Below are 22414 nucleotides of genomic sequence, written 5' to 3'. Positions count from 1 at the left end.
TGAGTTTTAGTTGTTAACTTTATATTAACAACATGTTCATGTCCTGAAATGTTACTGTATTGTTTGTGAACTATGATAGCTGACGTCTGTGTTAGCAACGCTCCACACACAATGTTCACAAAGCTGGGTGCTCACAACATTAGCAAGCTACTGTCATTACTGTTCAGTCTGTTAAAATATAACGCTGATTTTTAAACTAATATTTTCAGTTTAAACTGCTGTTCATACAATAACTCTATGGAGGTGTGTGCATGTGGGTGTGTGTAAGCACACTGTGCATGCAGCTAGGGATGGGTATTGTTAAGATTTTAACAGTACTACTACTCTTACACAAACAGCAGGCAGGGAGAGTTCTGTGAGAATAGCAAAAGACATACATACAAAGACAGATATTTGACGGAGTCGGTGAAATAAATGTGCAAGATAACGTTTATCCAGCGGAGAGAATAAAAAACGTCTGCTCCAGTACCGATAGCAGAACCGCTAAGGTCGGAGCTTATTGATACTGCGGTCTTGAATAATGTAGCCCTGGGGCCTGTTCAATACCAGGGCTCGGTACCCATCCCTACATGAAGCAGCCTTTGTTGTTTTCTGTTTTTGCTGGGGTATCAAGTTTGGTATTGAGAATTGTGGAATTTCATTGGTATTGACCGACTACCAAATTTCAGCTCAGAAGCGGTATCTGAGGGACAGGGATGATGTTGGAGGATTTGAAGCAGCACATGGCATGTCTCCAGTCAGGTGTTCAAGATGTCTGTGAACAGTGGAGTCAGCTGATCAGCACAGTGCTTCAGGGTAGATGGAGAGACAGAGTCAGTTCCAGCTGCTTTCCAGCTGTTTTGCCTCTTGAAAAGTTAATAACCCTCTCCAGGATGGAGAGTCGTCACTGTGGCAGAGGGGGAGGGTTGTTCCCGAGTCTGTACAGCTGAATCAGTACAATATGTGATTATTACTATATGACATTGATAATCAGCATCATAAATAAAGAAAATAAAAGACAACCACAGCATCTCTACTTTCCTCCATATCTACATCCGCTTCCCATGATTTTTGTCACAGAGAAATCAGTCAATTGACGGATTTACTCAGCACGCTTTTGTTGAATTTTTGTACTTGTGTTCAACCTCCATCTAATGCACTGTTATTTGTGTATCTGTAGCGGGAAGAAAATGAATGGGTCTCTGGACCATCCCGACCAACCAGACGTCGATGCCATTAAGATGTTTGTGGGACAGATTCCACGGTCCTGGTCGGAAGAGCAGCTCCGTGAGCTATTTGAGCCTTATGGAGCAGTCTATGAGATTAATGTTCTCCGAGACCGCAGCCAGAATCCACCACAGAGCAAAGGTCAGCCCCACACACACACACACACACACACACACACACACACACACACACACACACACACACACACACACACACTCACACACACTCACACACGCACACACAATACCAAACATACCAAATACATTACATACCAAATGTAATAACTCAGTCAGGTGTGTAACACGGGTGTCTTTTTTAAATTTTTTCATTCCCCCGCAGGCTGCTGTTTTATAACGTATTATACTCGCAAGTCAGCCTTGGAAGCACAGAACGCTCTGCACAACATGAAGATTCTGCCAGGGGTAAGTGACGCCCCCTTCTTCTGACCTTTCCATGGACGTTGGTATTATTGTTATTAATTAATGTAATGTTTGTAAAAGAATAGTTTCTCTGCAACTTTCTTCTTAAAATTCATCAAGCACATTATTGATTTTTTTACCAGCCACCAGACTTTTTTGGAAAATGTTGTATCTCATCAAAAGAAGCTCCAAATTGAGATACAGAGAGAAGGCACATCCATTATGAGCTCCACATTGTGCATGTTTAATGTTTAATTTCAAATATCCAGATGGTGGTGCTGTGGCACTTGTTTAGAAACACTTGCTCCAAATGACATAATGTATCTGGACTGTGGTCTCATCATGGCGTCACACTGTTCCCCAGTGGTCCTGGAGGTAATGTAGAAATCTTGAGAGGTTTTTTCTTTGCCTCTGAAGGAACTAGGCTAAGAGTTTAGGACTCTCATGGTATTCTGTGTGAAAAGAACTGGAACCATCTGGACAAACTAAAGTTGGTGTTCATTTTAAGTCGTGCAGTGTGACCTAACTAAGGGCTAGGACGTTTATACAGATATGGACGGAGCTGTCTTTCTGTATCGTGTGTTCAGTTTGTCTGTATTTGCGCACGTTTCCTGAAAGCTTACAGATACAGATGAAAGGTAGTGGTACCTCCAGAAATAATGGGGGCAGTGTGGCCAGTAGTTCAAGTGAGACACAATCATAATAATATATCTCAATAATATATCTCAAAATATCTAATTTGTGATTAAACTGTAGAAGACTGAACTGAATCATCACGTGTGGATGCTTTACCACAATATAGTCCTTCAATAGCCCCGAGTACTTTGTCCTTCTTTATCAGAATTGGAGAAGGAGCTTTGCTCCTGTAGAATCGTGGGAAGTTATATGGAGGTTTCAATTGATTTGGATGGGTCAGTACATGATTTAGATTGATATAAATTTTCATAAAAGTGTCAGTGGTAGTGTTGCAGTTGGGTCGGTTTCCTTCATGATCTACAATTGACAAATGGTTTTTGAATCAGCTTTGTTTAAGTTGGACTGAAATGCAGAGATATCCTTCAGTTTGGAGGAGGAGGGGGATTTATATATTCTTTTTCAGCTATGTTCAGTTTAGCCTCTTTAGTCTCTGTCAGTTGTTTGGTCTGTTTGGTCAGATACAGAGTGGAAACACCAGGGTGGGTTAGTCATCATTTTGCTGATCTGTACAGATGAAAGTCAGTTTGTTAATAATAATTTTGTAATTATTTTTGTAAGATTGAATGGAGTTGAGTTAATTATGATATTGGTAATTCCCTTACCAATATCGAAGTATTTCCTCACTGACAGCCTAGATGGGTCCAAGTTTCCTCATTTGCTTGTTTGGGGGCTTCACTGTCCTCAGCAGCAGAGCTGCTAGCATCCTCACCACTGTCACCAGATTGTTTGCATATAAAAAACCTTGATTTTTTGGCCTGACTGTCAGACATTTGGGTTCAAAAGCTTTTATTGCACTTAATGCAAGTTGTCAACCTGCCTCTCCTCTGTTCTGCTTGGCTCCACTCTGTGTGTGTGGGGAGGGGCTAAGACACACTGAAACTCAGTCTCTGAGACTCTCACACTGCTGGATCCGCCCCCCAAGACAATGGTAGGGGAAACACTGATTATATAGGGATAAAACCAGTCATTTGTCAATCCTCTAAACCATCAGCAGCGTTTGTTTCCCTGTTTTCCTCAGTGGCTGTCAGCAGCTCTAACCTTCTGTCTGTATGTATTGTTCTGTTGACATCCCAGGAAGTGGTGCCAATATTTGTTCTCGTAATACATCCATGGGCTGGCCCCATTGTTATTGGAGTCCAGAAAATAATTGAGAAGAAATTAATACCAATGTGTTTCTGATAATTCACAAACTCCACTTTGGACAGTTTTCACAGAGAGTGCTTCATTTTAAGAAGTTAGATTGAAAAACCGTGAATCATGTCAGGGATTTTATGGTTTAAATGACAAACTTAACTCAATCGTGTAAAACAACTGATGACAAAAAACTTAAAAGTGGAATTTATGATTGCCTGTTTCTGGTAGTGCAATTATAGCATCATGCTTTTACAATTAAATGTCAGCTTTTACGCATGTTTAGGTTTTGTAGTTTAATGTTGCTTTTACCTGACTTGCTTGGATGTATTAAAAGCACCAACATAATTCAAAAAAACGAATAAGTCAAAATATTTAAATCAGTAATGGGTAAAAGGCCAAGCAAGTGTGAGCCAACTCTCAAACCATCTTTTAAACAGTGTCACAACCTGCCATCTTCTACCATAACTCCCCCTGCTATTTTTTTTCTAACTTCTGGAACTAGTAACATGGATATGATATCTCTGTCAACACTATTGAAATGCATCGCACAACACAGAGCTGCATATTCCAGCACTGTTAGTACTAATGTGTTATTTGTTGCCTTGTTCAGATGCACCACCCGATCCAGATGAAGCCAGCTGACAGTGAGAAAAACAATGGTAAGAATTCTTTTGCATTTCATGCGAGCAACTCTGTGTTAATTCCTCTGCTAATGATAATAATAACCCTAACAAAGCTTATTGATTTAAAAAGCAATATAATAGGTAATTATATAATTTATTAAGTCTATTCACCATGCTGTCTGCCATGAGGAAAAAGGAGCACTACTACCTGTAACACTGTTACCCACAGAGATGCTTCAGTCTACATATATGTTTAATTAAAACAACTAGAAAACTTAAACTAGTACAAAGCCTAAAATAAATGTTAGTTATTTAAGTAGATCTGAGATGTGGATAAAACAGAAAGCATCTGTCAAGTTGAGTCTTATCCACTTACTAACCGACACAACAAAGAAAAGGTTTAACTTTCTTCTTTCAGTTTTCTAAATTTCAGACATTCAGTTTTTCTCATCCATAACTTTCAAATACTTTTATTCTGCTGAGTATAGGTTCATAATTTTTCAAGTCTGTCTAAAAACTATATTCAGGTGCTTATATGAACATTGAAACTTTTTTTAATTGTGGTAATAATTCCTCCCATTCATACCCTTAAGTGAATTCATTGTTTTATGCAAAGATGTATTTGAATCTAATGTGAGACTTCAGCTGCCTGAGTTGATCAAATCGAGTAGATATCTTCCTGCAGAGAAGGAGACCGTGGATTTTCTCCCCCATCACTCGCACTGGAATCACATTACTGTAGGAATGGATCTGTTAATGGCCAGTATGAACAGGAGGGATTATTACAGTAAGCAAAACCTGTTTCAATGGTTATATTTGCACCTGAATACTGTTTGAAGATTGGCTTGAAAAATTGTGAACTTCTTTTACCTTGAAGTTTTTTTCAGGCCGTTTTTAGTCCTCGGCTTGTTTTACTCCAACAAGCTTGAAAAGAATTGTGAAACTGTCATTAATGTGTCACAGAGCTCAGCTGTTAGAAGATACTGTCCTAAACTTAACTCATGTCTGTTTGACGATAAGTTGCAGAAGAGCCACAAACAAATGTTTGTGTGTGTTGAATGTTGTAATTGAACCATTATGATAGAGTCTGTTTGACCTGGTCTTTTTGATTTTGTGTGGAATACAGCAGTGGAGGACAGGAAGCTGTTTATTGGAATGATCTCCAAGAAGTGTAATGAGAATGACATCAGACTGATGTTCTCCCCGTACGGACAAATAGAGGAGTGTCGGATACTTCGAGGCCCTGATGGACTCAGCCGTGGTATGGCTTATTCTGTTGATAATGTGACAGTGGTAAAAAACAATGTGACCATTTGAATCACCTGAATCTGCAGCTCAGTCTGCAGCTTTACAGAGCTTTTTGACAAGTTTCAGCTCATTGTTTATCTGTCTGGCCTGAAACACTCTGACTGCTCCCTAAGCTTTGTTTTCAGTCACAGCACATGACTGTTCAGTGAAAATATCTAAAAACCCAGTGAACAACACCTACTCAGCACCAAGACAGACCCACACAGTTAGCAACTAGCTGGTGAACATAGTGGAGCCTGATATTTCCCTCAGGAGCCAAAAGAAAGTAAATATTGGACTTAAAGTCACCAGGTGGCCAGAAACACGACTTCCAGTGAATGATAATGTTGCCCCGTCACTGCTTGACATGCGTCTGAATTGAAATGGGCAGATACCACAGGGGGGGGGGGGGATAACATGTTTGGTTCACCAAGGCAACACAGCTTAGTAAATACTCATAAAATGTAGGTAACTCAGAAGTTAACTTTTAAAAAACCATGGAGCGAAACAATTTGACTGAATGTCAAATGGCCATTTGATGTCTGATAACTGATACCAGTAACCTATAAAGCTGATTGTTAATATTGGTTGGGTGTAGAAATTGCCTCAAATATTTCTCTTTGTAGTCTAGAGAATTACTCATCAAGACCCATATGTGTTTATGTTTACTGGGAGATTTAAAAGTGTGAGATGATGATATGATATTGAAGACCATGCTAAGCTCCGACCCAATTTAACCTACATAATCACACACACACACACACACACACACACACACACACACACACACACACATATATACACATATGTAGAAGTATGGTGGTGGAAAGTTTATGTGAATCATGATGCACTGTGTTTCTGTCTTTCAGGTTGTGCATTCGTGACATTCACAGCCAGACAAATGGCCCAGTCAGCCATCAAGTCCATGCACCAGTCTCAGACCATGGAGGTGAACTTCAGCTCCACACTAAAAACAATATGTGATGTTGTAAAATTATGACCTTAATCTCAAAACTGGTAGATTAAATTGTTTCCACTGTTGAAATATTACCAAAAAAAAACATTTAATAATCATTCAAGGTAGAACAACTTTAAAAAAAATAATATCAATTATTTTACTTGGCCTTCAGTTGTAAGTTAATGCAGGTTTAATCAGTATTTATATCAGTACATGAAGCTGTCACAGTACTAAAGATTTCCTGTGTCTGTGTTCAGGGCTGTTCATCGCCCATAGTTGTGAAGTTTGCAGACACTCAGAAGGACAAGGAGCAAAAGCGCATGGCTCAACAGTTGCAGCAGCAGATGCAGCAACTTAGTGCTGCCTCCATGTGGGGAAATCTCACTGGGCTCAACAGCCTGGGGCCACAGTACCTAGCAGTGAGTGTGTATTTATAGGGTCAACATACACTGATCAACCCCATGACGAAGCAATTTCACCAGTTAAACTTTGCTGTCACTTATCTCTAACATGTTGTTTCTCATATCTCCTCCTGGCAATAGCTCTACTTACAGTTGCTGCAGCAGTCAGCCTCCACAGGGAATGCACTCAACAACCTGCACCCTGTTTCAGGTACACACACAAACACACACACACACATTGTGAGATGAGAAGTAAGATCAGGGTTTGAAAATAGGAGGATGCATTGTTAAGTGAATAGTAATCTCATACAGTCAGCAAACTCGTCTGTATATACTGTCTTTATATACAGTACTGGTCAGAAAACGGCGTGGGTGGAGCTTTCAACTTGAACTGTGTGTGTGTGTGTGTGTGTGTGTGTGTGTGCGTGTGTGCGTGTGTGTGTGTCAGGTCTTAATGCCATACAGAACCTGGCTGCTTTAGCAGCAGCAGCAACTGCAACACAGGCCACGCCCACAGGCTCCAGCGCCATGACAACATCTAGTAGCCCTCTAAGTGCACTAACAAGCTCAGGTAACAAAAATTACAACTGTAGTACTGTATTATAGTCAAGGCTTAGTGGTTTGTTGTCATCCATGTGAGTCCACATAAACACATACATTGGCAAGAAGGAGTCAGAGATGCTGTGGAATGAGATCAAATCCAAGGGTTCGCTTACTTTTTCCACCAGAACTGTGAATGTTTATTGAGAGTGAAAATTGTTTGTGTTTGTCTACACTTGTGACTTAGATGAAGATCAGACACATTTTATGACCAGTTAATGTTAAACCAGGTATTTCTAAAGGGTCACACACTTTTTCTTGCCACTTTATTCTCAGAAATTATACTCTCATTTTTAAACATCTGTACAGCTATTTATAATTATATATATATACATATTAACTGTATATGAGTAAACTATATAAAAGGCTTCAGGAAACAGCAGCAACTGCTTATCAAACACTAATTCTCCTTAAGGCTTTTTTTGTCAGAATATATTAACATGTAGTTTTTTGTGTAGTAAAAATGTTGCTCTATCTAACACACAGACTGTAGCACTGTGACTGTACCGGCTCGTCTAATATTTTCCAGTTGTGTTGATCATAGCACTAACAGTACATGTTCCCCGAGCAGGCTCCTCTCCCACCTCCAGCAGCAACTCCTCAGTGAACCCTATATCTTCTTTGGGGGCTCTGCAGTCTCTAGCTGCTGGAGCTGGAGCCAGCCTCAACATGGGCTCCTTGGCAGGTACTGACCCTAAACTGGACCTGTATTTGTCGTCTGCATGGGATTGAACATTTCCATAGATATATTACTGTGAGGCAGTGTGGTTGATGTGGATTTACAGAGCAGGGAATGTGATGGTGTATTGATTTCAGCTTCATGTATTTGCCATCGGGCACATATGTGGTTTCTCATATTTTAATGCTGCCAGTGCAACAGTTACACTGGAGACCACTAGTATGAAGACACATTCCCTCCAGGTGTTTATTATTTAGCTGTAAGAGATATTTATGTGGCCCCTGCTGATTTCAATTTTAATTGAATTTGGATCCCAAGGTAGCAACTACTCTTCCTGGGTACCATGCAAGTAAACATTACATCATGATGCAAAACAATAATGTAAATTAAAATCAAACACAAAAGAGAAAAAGAAAATAATGACAAGAACAAACAACAGTAAAACTACTAAGTATCCATGCTGTATCTAAGTCAGTAAAAGATTTGATAAAGCTCAAAAACAATAATAAATCCTGTATAATCTAGCATGCAGGAACAGCAGTGTTTCCTTCATTGAGCCTGTATTGTTTTTTAGTTTTCTAGGTTCTGTCATTTAATTTGTTATGTAAAGTGTCTTAAAGTATCTTCACAGGTTTATAAATAATTCATTATTATTATTCACTCTCACGACTGTAGTTTTCCAGACGGAAGCTTTAATTGATCTCTATAAATGAATAAAGACTGACACTGACTCTTGTTACTGCTCTACTTCTGACTGTTATCATGTTGAGGTCAACATTTCTTTGAATGTTGAGACCTGATCTTTTCACTCATGTCATTCCTGTTTTTCTGTATCTCTGACGCAGGCATGGCAGCACTGAACGGCAGCCTTGGCTCCGGAGGCCTGTCTAACGGCTCAGGAAACACCATGGAGGCCCTGAGCCAGGCCTACTCAGGCATCCAGCAGTATGCTGCTGCTGCCGCCATCCCCAGTCTGTACAACCAGAGTCTGCTGCCCCAGCAGAGCGTGTCAGCTGCAGGCAGCCAAAAAGAAGGTGGGTCCCGAGGGAGTGGAAAAAGGGAGCGAGTGTAAAGGGAGCAGAGAGAGCTGCGGGGTATTTATCATAACCAGTGTCAGAAATGGACACGTTACTTCAGAAAAACTCAACTGTATGAGTGTGGAAAACCAGAATCCCAAACTACTGTACAAAAACAACAACAAAAAAGAGCTACAGATTAAAAAACATATGAGCTAAAGTGTAGATTACTTCTCTTAATGTGCATATTTTCTTAAAAACTGACCTGTTCAATGGGCTGCCACTTCCTCTGCAGGTAAATGAAAGACGGCTAAGAGGGGCAGACTGACCCCTAATGGTTTTTGAATGAGGGGAAATTCCACAGTTGTTTGATACCAGGTTTAAAATAGTGTTGCAGGCAGATTGGAAGAAATGTGTTTGTGCCGTATGTTGCTCTCACCTTCTGCTAAGGATTCTGTCTTGTTTTAAATATGCTGCGTCAGCCAGCAACAGTCACAGCACCGGTAAGACGTCCCCACTTTCTCTCTGACATGGCCTCAGATCATTATGTCAACAACTCCGCTTTAAAACAAGTTCAAGTCCATAACAGAAGGCTTGTCCTTGTGTTTATGTTACTCCCACTTCTCAGACATTCTCACTCAACTTGTTTTATTTTATATTTATTTATTTTTAGTCAGTGTCTTATATGACATCACAGCCGCTACAGGGTCATGTGGTAGAAGAAAAATATTAATGTGGAAATCTGGATTGGTAAACTTTGTGACCTATATTTTAATGGAGCAGACATCAGAATCTAGATTTTCTCGCTTAGATATTTTTGTAAATATTCATCTTGTGTTCTCAGATAACAAATAAAAAATGAAATTTGATGGCTCATAAATACCATGATGACCAGCTTTTATAACCAGGCTCATTTTTATGTGCTTTATAGATTGGCTGTAGAGATATTTAAGAGGAGTGATCAGAGAAAGTTAGAAGAAACAAATGGTTGCCATCTTCAGGTAAAGCTATCACATCAGCCACCACATCTAAATGAGTGTGTGTCTGCAAAACAAGTCTAAAATATATTTACTGACAATGTGGCTGTAGACAGACACTCCTCTTGTGAAACGGTTTAGCAGCACATGCTCTCAGTTTACCAGTCTGCTTACATGGGTTAAACAGTTTGTTTAGTCTCCTGGGTATTAATTTTCCGCATCAGTTGTTTTTTCTATCACATGGACTCTGGGGAGTTCCACATGATACAGCTGTTACAGCATTTGTTTGAAACATAATTTGATTAGGACCATAACTGGAAGAATTAGATGAATTTTTTGAGTCAAAAATTGTTATAGTTGTTAAAATATCCCTGTGTTTAATGTTTGTATGACTGGTAAAACAGACTTGTTGATTGACAGGTCCAGAAGGTGCCAACTTGTTCATTTACCACCTGCCCCAGGAGTTCGGGGACCAGGATTTGCTCCAGATGTTTATGCCCTTTGGAAATGTCATCTCTGCTAAAGTCTTCATTGACAAACAGACAAACCTCAGCAAGTGCTTTGGTAAGTTGACATCGACTACTGTTAATAATCCCTCTTATGATCAATAAATGATATGAATCACTCGCTACAGGATCTTGTGACAACCAGCACAAGCAGTACGCCCATAGGTGTTTTCCTGACCTTTAAATTGGTCTGTGTGGTATTTTGGTGCAGCATGCATGGTGCATGGTGCACAGGTGGGCAGAGAGGTGCAAACAGGAGGGAGGTTTATTCGGGTTCATTCAGAGTGCCAAGTGAGTTGTTAGTATTTTGGTGGAAATGACCTTGCACTGAAAATAGACGCCTCAGAACTGCGTCTGTTTCAGGAGCAAAATCACTGCTGCCATTTCTGTGATTTTAACAACAACTATACTTTTGCAATCAACGGACCATTTAAGGTGTCATACATGTTCTTATTTCTTCTGAGGTGTTATTGTTCAAAAATCACTTTTAAAAGAACATGATGGTGATGACTTTTAGAACAGTTAAATTGAGCTCTTACAAGCCACTACCCCTGCCTGCACCTCTACACACCTCTTCACTGTTGCACAGCTGCCTGTTTTTCTGCTGTTGTTATTCTACTCCCAGCCCACTTTGGTGGTTTTGGTGTGGCTGTGTCTGTTAAACCGGTAAACCGTTAACATCCTCAGCAAAATAAAAGCTCTCCACCGAAGGGGCGGAGTTGTTTTCATGAAGACCTTTGAAAAATATTGAAATAATGGTAATGAGGACAATAGAAATTATTGACAGTGTTGTGACATCATTAAGCACACTTTTCCAGTAGTGTGCTCCCCCAACAAGCATATTTCAAATGGTTAGCAAGTTGTGTACAAAGGTTTGTTCACGTTTGATTTGTTGAAGCTTGTTGGAGCAAAACAAGTCTGGGAGTAGAAACTGCCTAAAACCTGGTTTAGTATTTATAGTTTGATTATTCATGGAGACGTTTTCAGAAACAATCTTCAAAAAGCAGTCACGTATGTACACTGAAACAATTTTCGTTTGAGGTTATTTCTCCCGTTCTAACTAGACATTAAAAAATCCTTGCCTAATGCACTTTCAATATAAGTGATGGGGACAAAATCCTCATTCTATGCAATGGTATATTCCAAAATTGAGTATCATTCATATGGATATCAGCCTCACATTGCAGCTTAAGCTAAAGTTCAGAATGTATTTTTCCACAAAATAAGGGCTCTGAAACCCCATCATTTACACTGATACTGCTGTAAAGAAACAATTTGTAAGTGTTGCTATTGCTACATAGCTAACATTAGCATTAACAGCTTTTTACTGACCAGTCTAGAAGAAACATTGTGAGTTCAGCAACAAACTTTATTCCTTTACTCACCAACAGCTGTCTCCAGAGGTGGAAAGCAACACCAATGTTAACTCTTGTCTTTATCACGTCATTGCCTCTGCTGAAGTTAGCATGCTAACCAGCTAGCCCTGGCCCGTCCATCATCACTTTCAGATAGCAACTCACTGTAGGTTCCTATCTGCCCTGAAGATGTAGCGCTGTTGAAAGGGCTTATTATAACTTCTTGTCTTGTAAACGCAATAATGGCTAAAGCTCTTGTGAAATGACAATCACCACCACCTGCTCCTGATAAGAAACTATGTTCAGCAGCAGAGAAATACAAATAGCTCCTGTAAGACAAGAACTCTTCAGGGCCTGTGTGGACGAGAGAAATGAGTAAAGCAATCAAAACATGTTTCATGTACATATAGACACCTGACTGATTGTTTGAAGACAGGCAGAAAAAATGTGAATCTGTCCTTAAATGTGGGAGCTAGTGGCGTTTGGTTACTTTAACCTTTTTTTGCTTTGACCATTTTCATAGTTCAAACTCTGGTGGATAAAGATTTGTTTCATTTGCAATAATCTTCCCTGAGGGACTATTTGAATCCATCTCAAAATATTGTGAATGTTTGTATTTCTCCCCCTCAGGCTTTGTGAGCTATGACAACCCCGTGTCATCACAAGCAGCCATCCAGTCAATGAATGGTTTCCAGATCGGTATGAAGAGGTTGAAGGTGCAGCTGAAGCGCTCAAAGAATGACAGCAAGCCCTACTGAAGGTGCTGAGGCACTGCAGACTTAGCTAGGCAGGGTGGTGTTATGGTAAGTGGAGTATGAATAACCAAGACTGGTCCACAGAAACTTGTCTGTGCATTACAGGGTGATGTCTGCTGCGCTGCCTCTCCTGGTCACTGTAACATGTCCAGGCAAAGAGACACATGAAGCTACATGCAAGAGTTTTTGGGCTAGACTGGATTCTTCCTGTGTTCTGTTGTGGTTTATGCACTTTGTTTTCATTTTAACAAATAAGACAAACAGGTGTATTTTAATTTAAGTTGAAATGTTATCAGTTTGCTGTGGTACATAATAAACATATGAGTTAATTGTTAGGATATGTTGCACTTTGACAGTCAGGTGCCAAATCCATTAGTTTTTACTTCCTGTTCCCCGCCACCGCCCAGACTCAGCTAAAGCTCCTGGCAGCAGGAAGCAGCTGCAAAAGACAGCTGCATTTGATTAGAAAACAGAAATCGTCACTTTTCTTTTTACATTTTCACAAACCAAATGTGTGGTTTCCCCGACTTTTGTATCAGTTATCTGTATTATCTCTTGAAATGGAAACCGTGTATGTCAGATACACCAAAATTAGTTGTTAAAGTAACGTTCAGAAGCTCAGATTGTTTTAAGGAGGAGCTCCACCAAAACATGCAACTATATTGACATAACTGTCCTCATACTGAGTGTGTGCGTGGCTGTGTTTGTAAGTGTTAGTGTTGTGAGGGCACAGTGTTAATCAGTGACTGCTCGTTCCTGTTCTCTGCTGTTTCAACTCTGGGCTAAAGTCACTGAAGTCAGATTTAACCTCCAACCCACAAATTCCCAAAACCCTCCCGCTGATAGAACCTGGTGTCCTCTGAGCTCTGTGGTCTGACAGGACCCCCACCTGTTTGTGAGTTACACCTAAACACAATGACACATTAATGCTTGTTTATATCCAACTGGTCATCATTAAATGGATGGATACACATCTGCACATTGGTTGGGTTGTACATAAACATCGGCTGGAACTGATTTTTGTCTGTTAAGCAGTTTCCTCATTGCATTTATTGTATTTTTTTATCTGGAGGTTAGTAAAACAAATTTCTAATACTGTTAAAATTGCATGTAAGTATAGACTAAACTGAATACAGCATGTTTTGGTGGTGCTCCTCCTGTGCTGCTGCACTCTGAGCGACAGTTTAAAGGTCAGCCGGATGTGGCTGTGAAGCCTAAATGCCAGTTGTAACTAGCAACGCAGTGAAGTTTGGCATAAAAAAGCCCAGACATCATAGATTTGATTTTAGAGTCTGTCTAACGGAGATTTAATGCCTCACTGAAATACACATTTTATGGTTTTAGTTAGTTTCGACTTTGAATCCAGGTGATTTGTAAAAATTTATCACAACCCTCAGCTACTGTCCTGCTAGTTAGCGGCTAGCTAATCTACAGAGGGCTACACCACTATGTCTCTCACTGAATATCTTCTGTGATTGGAGAATTCATATAAATGTCAAATTTGCTCAAGACAAACACGTTAGTTGCTTAGACTACCAGAAAATCGTGTGTATGTGTGTGTGTGCGTGTGTGTGTGCGTGTTTTTTAATAGAACTAGGAAGCAAGACAATTGTTGAGATGTATATTTAAACTTATGCCTTTTCTATTTTTATATAGGTTTTATACTTCCCCTGTGTGTTGGGGAACTATTTATTGCCTAAATTATTTATCTGAAATTATTGAAATTATTTTGAAAGACAAATGTGAAGTCCAACAACTCCATTTGATCTCCTGGTGTGTGTCCTCTCTTTGCCTGTTAAGCGTTGTTTCCTTTTTGGTGATGTGTACTATGTGTCAGTGTGGCATGGACTGTGTGTGTAGGATCCATCAGTGCTGCTACAGAACCCCTCTCTGTCATACATGCCTCCATCTGAATAAATCATTTTCCAAAAACACAGGGAGCATAGTTTATTCTATAAGTCCATTTTAACGTGTGCCTGTGGGTCCTGTCTCTCTGTATGAATAAATAGCCATCCTATATGTGCTGTCAGCAGCTTTGCACCAGGTGAAGTCCTGGGTGTATTTCTCGTAGTATTAAAAGGGATTCCAGATCCAAGTCCAAAGACTGAGTCGTCTGTAGTGGGACGGTCAGACAGATTCTCTCCCTGTTGCTGGGTCACCCATGTCACAGCAGCTGACAGTCACTGTGTCTTGTGTGATGTTGTCCCACTTACTTAATGTTATGTTGTTGCTGGAAGTTTCTTGGTATGTTGTATACTGTACAAAAATCATTCTCACTATTGCACAAAAACCATGATCATGTATCAGGGACTTTGTCGTCATAGCTGATCCAGCTGTGTTGTGCTTTAACACCGCTGTTCCATTCTGTCTCTATATATCTATAAGACAAAATACAAGCTTTATGGTTTGCACAGTGAAAATTAAACAAGTCTTTAATGATGAGTAATAGTGGGGAGGTCATGAACTGGGTGACTGAAAAAATGCTGCAGGATGGAAGCAAAGCATAAACTCCACTGTCAGGATACACAGTTTACCACGTTACACAGTGTTACAGATAAACAGGTGTTACACTGATACAGTTACCACTAAGCTCATACGTGTTTGTTATGAAGTGAAACATTATAGCAGCTTTTGTTTTTTCAAGTGCACCACTGCTATTAACACATCAGCCATTTAAGGGCAACTTCCCGATGATACGTTTTATAAGTTAACAAGGATCCCCTCAGTTCACCTCCACTTTTTGTCTCTATAGTTCTTTTGTCTCATACAGCCACTGAACTGGGACATTTCTGCCTTAACGTTTTGTGCACGAGAGGTGCCCAGAAAAAACGTTGTTTAAGTTTTACTGTGGAACACTGGCTAAAAGTCTTGAACTGAAAGAGACATAAAGTAAAAAAAAAAAAGAAAAATCTGTTAAAAGACCAAAACCCTCAATGTGTGTCAGTCCATCTCTCAATACTTTGTGACTTCCCTACTGTCTGTGGTTCTCAGCCCCAAGCCCATTGATTCCTAGTGAAGATGTAAATCTTATACAAACCTCACAAATGTTTAAAACAGGCTCAGTAATTTCGTGAATAGATTTTGGCAGATGTTACTCAAACAGGAGGAAATAGTTTTTGTTCAGGACTATTTTCAGCTGTGGATTAATCCACATTTGTTGCTGTAGTGAGTGTTTTAGGCAGCAGCGCAGTGTGTATGTGGGAATTAGTCATAATAAACTACAGGGTGTGTGTTCATAGTGATGAACAAATGTCTCACCCAGTGCAACAGTGTGTCTCACTGATGAGTTCACTGTTGGATCAGGTCTGTGTCGGATTTGTTAACTATATAAAGAACGTCAGCAGACTTCTGCTTTGGATTGTGGGTAAAATTAACCTTTCAGATATAAATCAGGAGACATACCAATTGCCAGTTGGAATATGATAAGAACAGCTATGTGTAAATTGAAAGAGAAAGTTAACATCTCTTAAGTACAAATCATGTATACTTCCAAATGCATGCTGGGTAGTTTCAGATGTATTTTTGCTTCAGTTCTAGACGGACTTTGGTTTTCATTCATTTATTTATAGCAATCAAATCACAAACTATAGAAATTGCCCATATGGTTTAATCCAACAGAATGACCATCAAGTCTGCTTTAAAGGAGCTATTTCTAAGTTTTGCTATTGCTACATAGCTAATGTTAGCATTAGCAGCTGTTTATTTACCAGTCTAGAAAAAAAACATTGTGAGTTCAGAATCAAACTTCATTCCTTTGCTCACCAACAGCTGTCTCCAGAGGTGGAAACAAACACCAATGTTAATTCTTGTCTTTATCACGTCTTTTCTTCTACTGAAGTTAGCATGCTAACCAGCTAGCCCGGGCCCATCTCGTCACTTTCCAATAGCGACTCACTGTAGCCTCCAATCTGGCCTGAAGAGAAATCTCCCATCAAAAGACAACTTACAAGTAGTCCCTATAATCTTTGTCAAAGTTTCATTTTTTTTGAGTCAATCAATGTAGACTATCGATATCAATCTGTGATAAAACGGTGTTACTAAGCAACAAAAATGTAACTGTGACAAAAATCAATCAGTTGATGCTCACAGGGATTCGACTGCACAATTCACAGATTTCAAGAGCCTACTAATATATTTTCGTATCTTCAAAAAAATGAATGGTAACTAGTGACTAAGTGCTTTATTAATAGATGAAGTACATCCAGAAATCTAAGATAAATTAATGTCATTTGCACAATAGTTAAATTAAAACTTGTTGTATGGGACCCAAAATACTTTTTTGAAAATCAAATTTGAAAACGGATGAAGTCGCATGTTGAATGAAACATTTTACTCTTTTATAGCTTTTTTAATTGCATCATTTACATGCAGTAAACAGTTAATGATAACTGATTATGACAGATTAGTTTTGGTCCTCTGGAGCCTCTGTATGTGATAAGCTGTTCTTCATGCTAGACTGTAGCTGCTGATCCAGATCTCTGTGACCTGCATGTTGTCACTGACTCTGCGCTGCCATTTTATTTAGGCTGTCTTATGTGTGTGTGTTTTGCCTTTGTTGTCATCCACCTTCAGTTTGTGGTAACACTCGTCCTCACTCTGTCCCTGTTGACACTGTTGACTGTTGAGTGTTTAGACTGTAATTCAACCCCACACAAAGATAATCATTCTTGGTTTCTTTTCTCTTCTCCTGTCTGTGTTCCATTGCTGTTTAACCTAGGTTTGTCTCCCTGTTGTGTTTTTCTTTTTGTTTTTTCTAGATCTCTTCCTGTTTGCCCTAGCATGTTGATGTGGCGTCACAGTTCATCGTCCAGTCCTTGTGTTTCCTGCGCTTCTCTGATGCTTCCAATTTCACCTTTGACCTTGTGTTTGACATTGATGAAGTTTTGTTTTGTTGTTTCCTTTATGTCCTCTGTGTTGTCAGCAGGGGCACTAGAAAGACTGCCACTGAATATGTTTGAAAGTCACATTAGACTTATTACAAGCAAATAAGAGAATCTATTTTTCTAGAACTGACTCACATAACCACTAGATTTTTTGCGAAATCAGTTTGAGTCTGAGCTTTAACTTTGTTTTTATCTCCTGTGTTGTGGAGCAGTCCTCCCAGTGCCCCCCATCCTCTGGTTTTGTTGTGGTTTTTTTGTGTGTGACAGCAGCTAATCTGTCTCCAGACGATGTTGTGCGTGAGTTCATCTTTGAGAGTTCACATTTTGAGTGATGTTATGAGGAGGAAGCATTTAATGTCAGTGTAAAAAAAAAAAAAAAAATCAGTTTCTAATTTCAGCCTGTCAACTCACCACCACAATCTGCTCTCTCTCCTGTGTGGAAAATTAGACATAAAATCCACAGGGGAAAGACTTTTGTCACGTTATATTTAGCCTCTATGTTTTTTTTTTTTCTTTTAATATATCCGCAGTGAAATTCTTGGTAAACTGTGATCTAGTTTGTGTTAACTTAAAAACAAATAAACTGGTGCCAAATGTTTTGCACAATCAGTATTTTCCCCTTTTCTTGGACTTGCTTCATTTGTAAGAGCAGGTGTAGGTGTGGCAGGTGGCGTTGTGTACAGCAGGTTTAATATGTCGAGTCGACTGGCTGCAACATTACATTAGTTTTGTGTGGACCCAGAGTGCTCACACACCAATATGAAACTCAACACAAGTGACCTGTTAAAGCAGTAGTGTGTATACTGTCTGTTTGTGAGTATAATCCCTACAGACCCACACTCATGTAGGCTGCAGTCGGCCTGTTTTCCTGAGCAGTGGACCAACGTTGTGGCTTGTACCGAGTGTAATCGATCATTCACCCACGTTCTCATCCTGCTTGAATATTTGAAAAATCCCACAGTTTCCTACAGAGACTGAAACTGAAATGTAACTCTAAATCCATAGCAGGGTTCCTCGTCAGAACCTTGTAACTTGGTACAAGTTGGGGGGAAAATGGGAAGACAAGTTCAGTTGGTACAATTTAAATCAGTTATTTCCTTCCTTTTCAGGGCAGCTTAGCAAAAATGTAAAATTTGTTTATAGGGAACAAAACAATTCAACATGGAGAATAAAATCCCCAGTAATAATTTGTGACCATAGAATTACATGGTGCTATTCACATGCAGTGTATAAGTTATTAACATTTTGTGTAGGTTTATTTTGACTTTGGTGCATTTATGGCCCTGAAATCTGAAAAAAAAAACAAAAAGGTCTGTCGCAGAAATCAATCTTTAACTTTACCTGTGAAGCACCAATCAGTATCCCAAATCAAGTATAAGCTGATTTTTGGGGCAGAAAAGAAAGCAGCAGAGGGAAGGTAGCAAACAGAACAAGAGAAAATATCAGAAATAGAAGAGGAGGAATAGAGGATTTGCATACTTTCTATTGTTCTAAATTATACTGTTAGTACAACTTTATGAATTATATTACTGGTCCATATCTGTGAGTGAAATATATGATGTGAACAAATGTTCTCATGTTTACTTCTAAATTGTTCTGTGCCTAAATATCTATTATAACAAACTTTAGATTAGATTAACTTTATTTATCCCACAACTGGGAAATTAATTTCAGGAAGTAATATTTTGATTTAGTGCAGTAAAACAAAGTAACACAAACTGTCAGCATTGTTTAACACAATTGTAGCTTTCCGCAGCACATAAAGTGTCCTAATTCCAAATGGAAAATTTAATTCATCTGATCTTATAAAAACACATTTAAAAAAGTGATAGAATTTAGATTTTCTCAAATGTGAAAACTTTGAGCCACTCAGATTCTCTCAGATCACAGACAGAACCTTATAATCCAAAGGTCATGAAATGAATACTGCATAAATATTTATTAACTAAACTTGAACTCAAATAACAGTCTAAGATCTACTGTAAATCTCCCCAGAAATCTTATTAGGAAATGTAGTTTTATTTTTAAGAAAAAAGTGTTGCAGAATAATCTCCAAACAAATATATCATAACAGTGTTTCTAGTAATTAATAAAATGACTATATACTCTCACCAGTTCCTCACTTAGAAGAACATCAACATGTTTTCCTACTAATCATTTCTTAAATACAAAAATTGTCAGCAGTCTGTGTTATGATCAAAATAAATATATAAAAATGAATAAATATAATAAACAAGCAGACTGATGCAACTAGTAGTACCAGCCTCAGTTTTTGCCAGTTTACTCTAAATCATGTGTTCAATCACCATGGTAAAGTGATTGTAAAGTGTATCATCAGCTCATCCATCACATCTGTTTTAACGGCTGTGTGAGTTCTGATGTTCAGTAATGTAGAGAAACCATGTTTCTCTCACAACACAGTGTTAAAACCATGTCAGCGACAATAGATGCAGCCAGAACGTCCAGTCATTGATCGCGTAACTCAAGCGTGTCAGATGTCTCAATACATTAACTTTACCTGTTACCTGAAACGTGGAAAAACTACAGAGGCCTGGAAGGGCTACACAGGTAAATATTACAGATGAGAAAGGAAAACTAAACTTTTGTGCTCTGGTAAGCGTTTGTTTCTCAAGACATATATTACTCCTGTTCTCCCAGCAGCAAGAAAAAACATGAAAACTAAAAAAAACAATTCAGGAAAAGAAGTGCACTAATTATATATCAAAATTATATTCATGCACTTTATCCTCACAACCATTAGACCTATGATACACTGTTTACTGCAAAACTCCTCTTTCCAAATAATGCATACTAACGCACGCATACTTTTGACTTGCACGATGTCCTGACACTGACATTTCATCTGTACCTGTTTTAGATGGACAGGTCCTTCATATCAGCTGTACACTGTAAGGAGTACTTCCAGTATTTGTTACTGCAAATATTAAGATGCAAACTCGAGTCCAACCAATATATGGGCTAGTTTTAGTTTTTAGTTGTATTTTTAACACTGTGAATGTTCCACTCGGTACATGATTTGGTCACAATCGTTTCATGACCAAATTTAAAGGATCTTTTTTATCAAAAATGTTTGTTTATTTTATTGAATTATATTAAAAAGTGCAGTTTAGTTATATATAAACATAGTTAGGAGTTAGATTTGACTGATGTGGCCCTTTGATTCAGTCATTAAAGATAAATAGTTAATACGAGGAGAGGCGTTCTACTTTTCACACCTTAAATGAGTCAAGTTGGCGAGGTAAATGAATGATGGGTTTTTGTGAGTGAGTGAGTCAGTCTGTGTTGTGCGCTGTGCTCCCACTGCTTCTGCTTCATTTCAGTGGGTCTTCCTCTCATGTAACAGGGTTGGATTCAGTATTATACAGTGTTCACTTTTGGATAATCAACAGCGAGCGTGTTCCTGCACACTGAGACTGAAACTGTTTTAAGGTAAAACCTCTGACCAAACTCCTGATGAAGCCTTTTGAAGTATTTCTGTGAAGTTGCCTTTTGCTCCATTGCACTGAAGTAAATGCAGTTTGTTTTTGTTCTTGTTTAGTTTTTTAGTTTTTTTGAGTTTCCCATTGTTTCGATTGTAATGTGAGACACTGCTGAAACTAACCCCCTGTTAGTTTTTTTTTCTTTAGGTTGGATCTATGTCTCCACTGTGTGGGTTGTTTTTAAGGTTTGGATCTTTGCTTTCTGTGCCACATGAAGCTGCAGTGAATCCAGCTGTCATGTCTGTGAGCCAGCTATGTGACCCCTGTTGATTGGTTGGTTTGGTTTCTGTCCAAATAAAACGTTTGAGAAACATTCATATTTGCTGTTTTCTGTTTGCATTGTATTTCTGTATGATAGGCACTGTCAGTGTCTTCACTATACAGTAATCCACAACACTCATACTTTGTTTTATAGCCAATAAAATACAAGAGGACTGGATCTTAGATATATGATATACATAATAATATATATTGAGTGATGTTGCCATATATGTCACCTATAAAGGGTTATATATATATATATATATATATATATATTTATATATATATTATCACATACAAACATCCTCTGGATATATGACATGAAATCCCCATAACTAAAATTTATATATATATACATATATTAAAACTATCTATATAATGAATTTCTATATAGTATAACATTTTTTATGACCATATATGTTAACAATATATATTTAATGTATATATGCAAGTTTATTTAACAATATACATATATACATTATTAATATTTTTCTTGTTCATTTTAAACATGTCTATTTTCTCATTCTGGGAAAGTGGTCTAAGACTTTTGGACCTATATTTATATCCTAATATTTATGTAACATATTTCTACAATATAAGCATACATACACAAACATACCTATTTGTATGGGCTAGATCTATATGTCAAAATATGAAATTGTTCCAATTTCTAATAGGTTTTATTAATATTTTTTCCATTTTTATTTCATATGTACATATAATTCATGCATAGAAATTCAATATATGCAGATATATTGAATTTCTATAATTATAACAATTATAATTGTTATTATAAGATTATTTAAATCTGTTCCTCATAAATTTGATATTTCACGTTAAGATTCAGTTATTGGAATATTATATATAATACTGGAAACTTATTTTCAAGTACAACTTTACCCCACACACGGTCCCAGTTTGGAATAGTAGAAATATATGAATTAAAAGAAAATCTTTTTTATTCAAAGAATGGATGGAGAGGGGTATAACAAATTATAATTTTATCTGTAAATATAATCTGATATGTACTAACAGGCAATATAATACAGTAATTAAAGCAATCCCTCATGATTTGATTCTTTTAATTAAAGGCATGTTGATGTATTCTGTGGTTATTACACAAGAGCCTTTGTTAGTCATAAACTGATGTAGTTTTGT

General features: G+C 38.2%; 1 protein-coding gene across 4 annotated transcripts in view; it reads left to right on the top strand.

Moving 5' to 3' along the window:
* celf1 (cugbp, Elav-like family member 1) overlaps window positions 1-21308 on the top strand; it is a 39338-nt gene extending 18030 nt beyond the window's left edge. For 2 of the 4 annotated variants that reach the window (XM_087180202.1, XM_087180200.1), the window contains 12 exons: window positions 1160-1347; window positions 1546-1628; window positions 4066-4114; window positions 5205-5339; window positions 6235-6314; window positions 6581-6742; window positions 6866-6935; window positions 7173-7295; window positions 7896-8009; window positions 8849-9037; window positions 10417-10560; window positions 12488-18107. In XM_087180202.1, the coding sequence (XP_087036328.1) occupies window positions 1170-1347; window positions 1546-1628; window positions 4066-4114; window positions 5205-5339; window positions 6235-6314; window positions 6581-6742; window positions 6866-6935; window positions 7173-7295; window positions 7896-8009; window positions 8849-9037; window positions 10417-10560; window positions 12488-12615 (1455 nt within the window). In that variant the 5' untranslated portion in view covers window positions 1160-1169 and the 3' untranslated portion in view covers window positions 12616-18107. Of the gene's footprint in view, window positions 1-1159; window positions 1348-1545; window positions 1629-4065; window positions 4115-5204; window positions 5340-6234; window positions 6315-6580; window positions 6743-6865; window positions 6936-7172; window positions 7296-7895; window positions 8010-8848; window positions 9038-10416; window positions 10561-12487 lie in introns of all 4 variants that reach the window. The other 2 variants (XM_023429616.2, XM_087180201.1) reach the window with 2 other exon arrangements.
* Window positions 21309-22414: the final 1106 nt, after the last annotated feature.

The sequence above is a fragment of the Seriola lalandi genome, unplaced genomic scaffold (genome assembly GCF_002814215.2).
Source record: "Seriola lalandi dorsalis isolate HSWRI2012SDOR001 ecotype SW California unplaced genomic scaffold, Sedor1 jcf7180002054898, whole genome shotgun sequence".
NCBI lineage: Eukaryota > Metazoa > Chordata > Actinopteri > Carangiformes > Carangidae > Seriola > Seriola lalandi.
The sequence above is the reverse complement of the archived record's forward strand: the minus strand, read 5'-3'. Positions and strand labels throughout refer to the sequence as shown.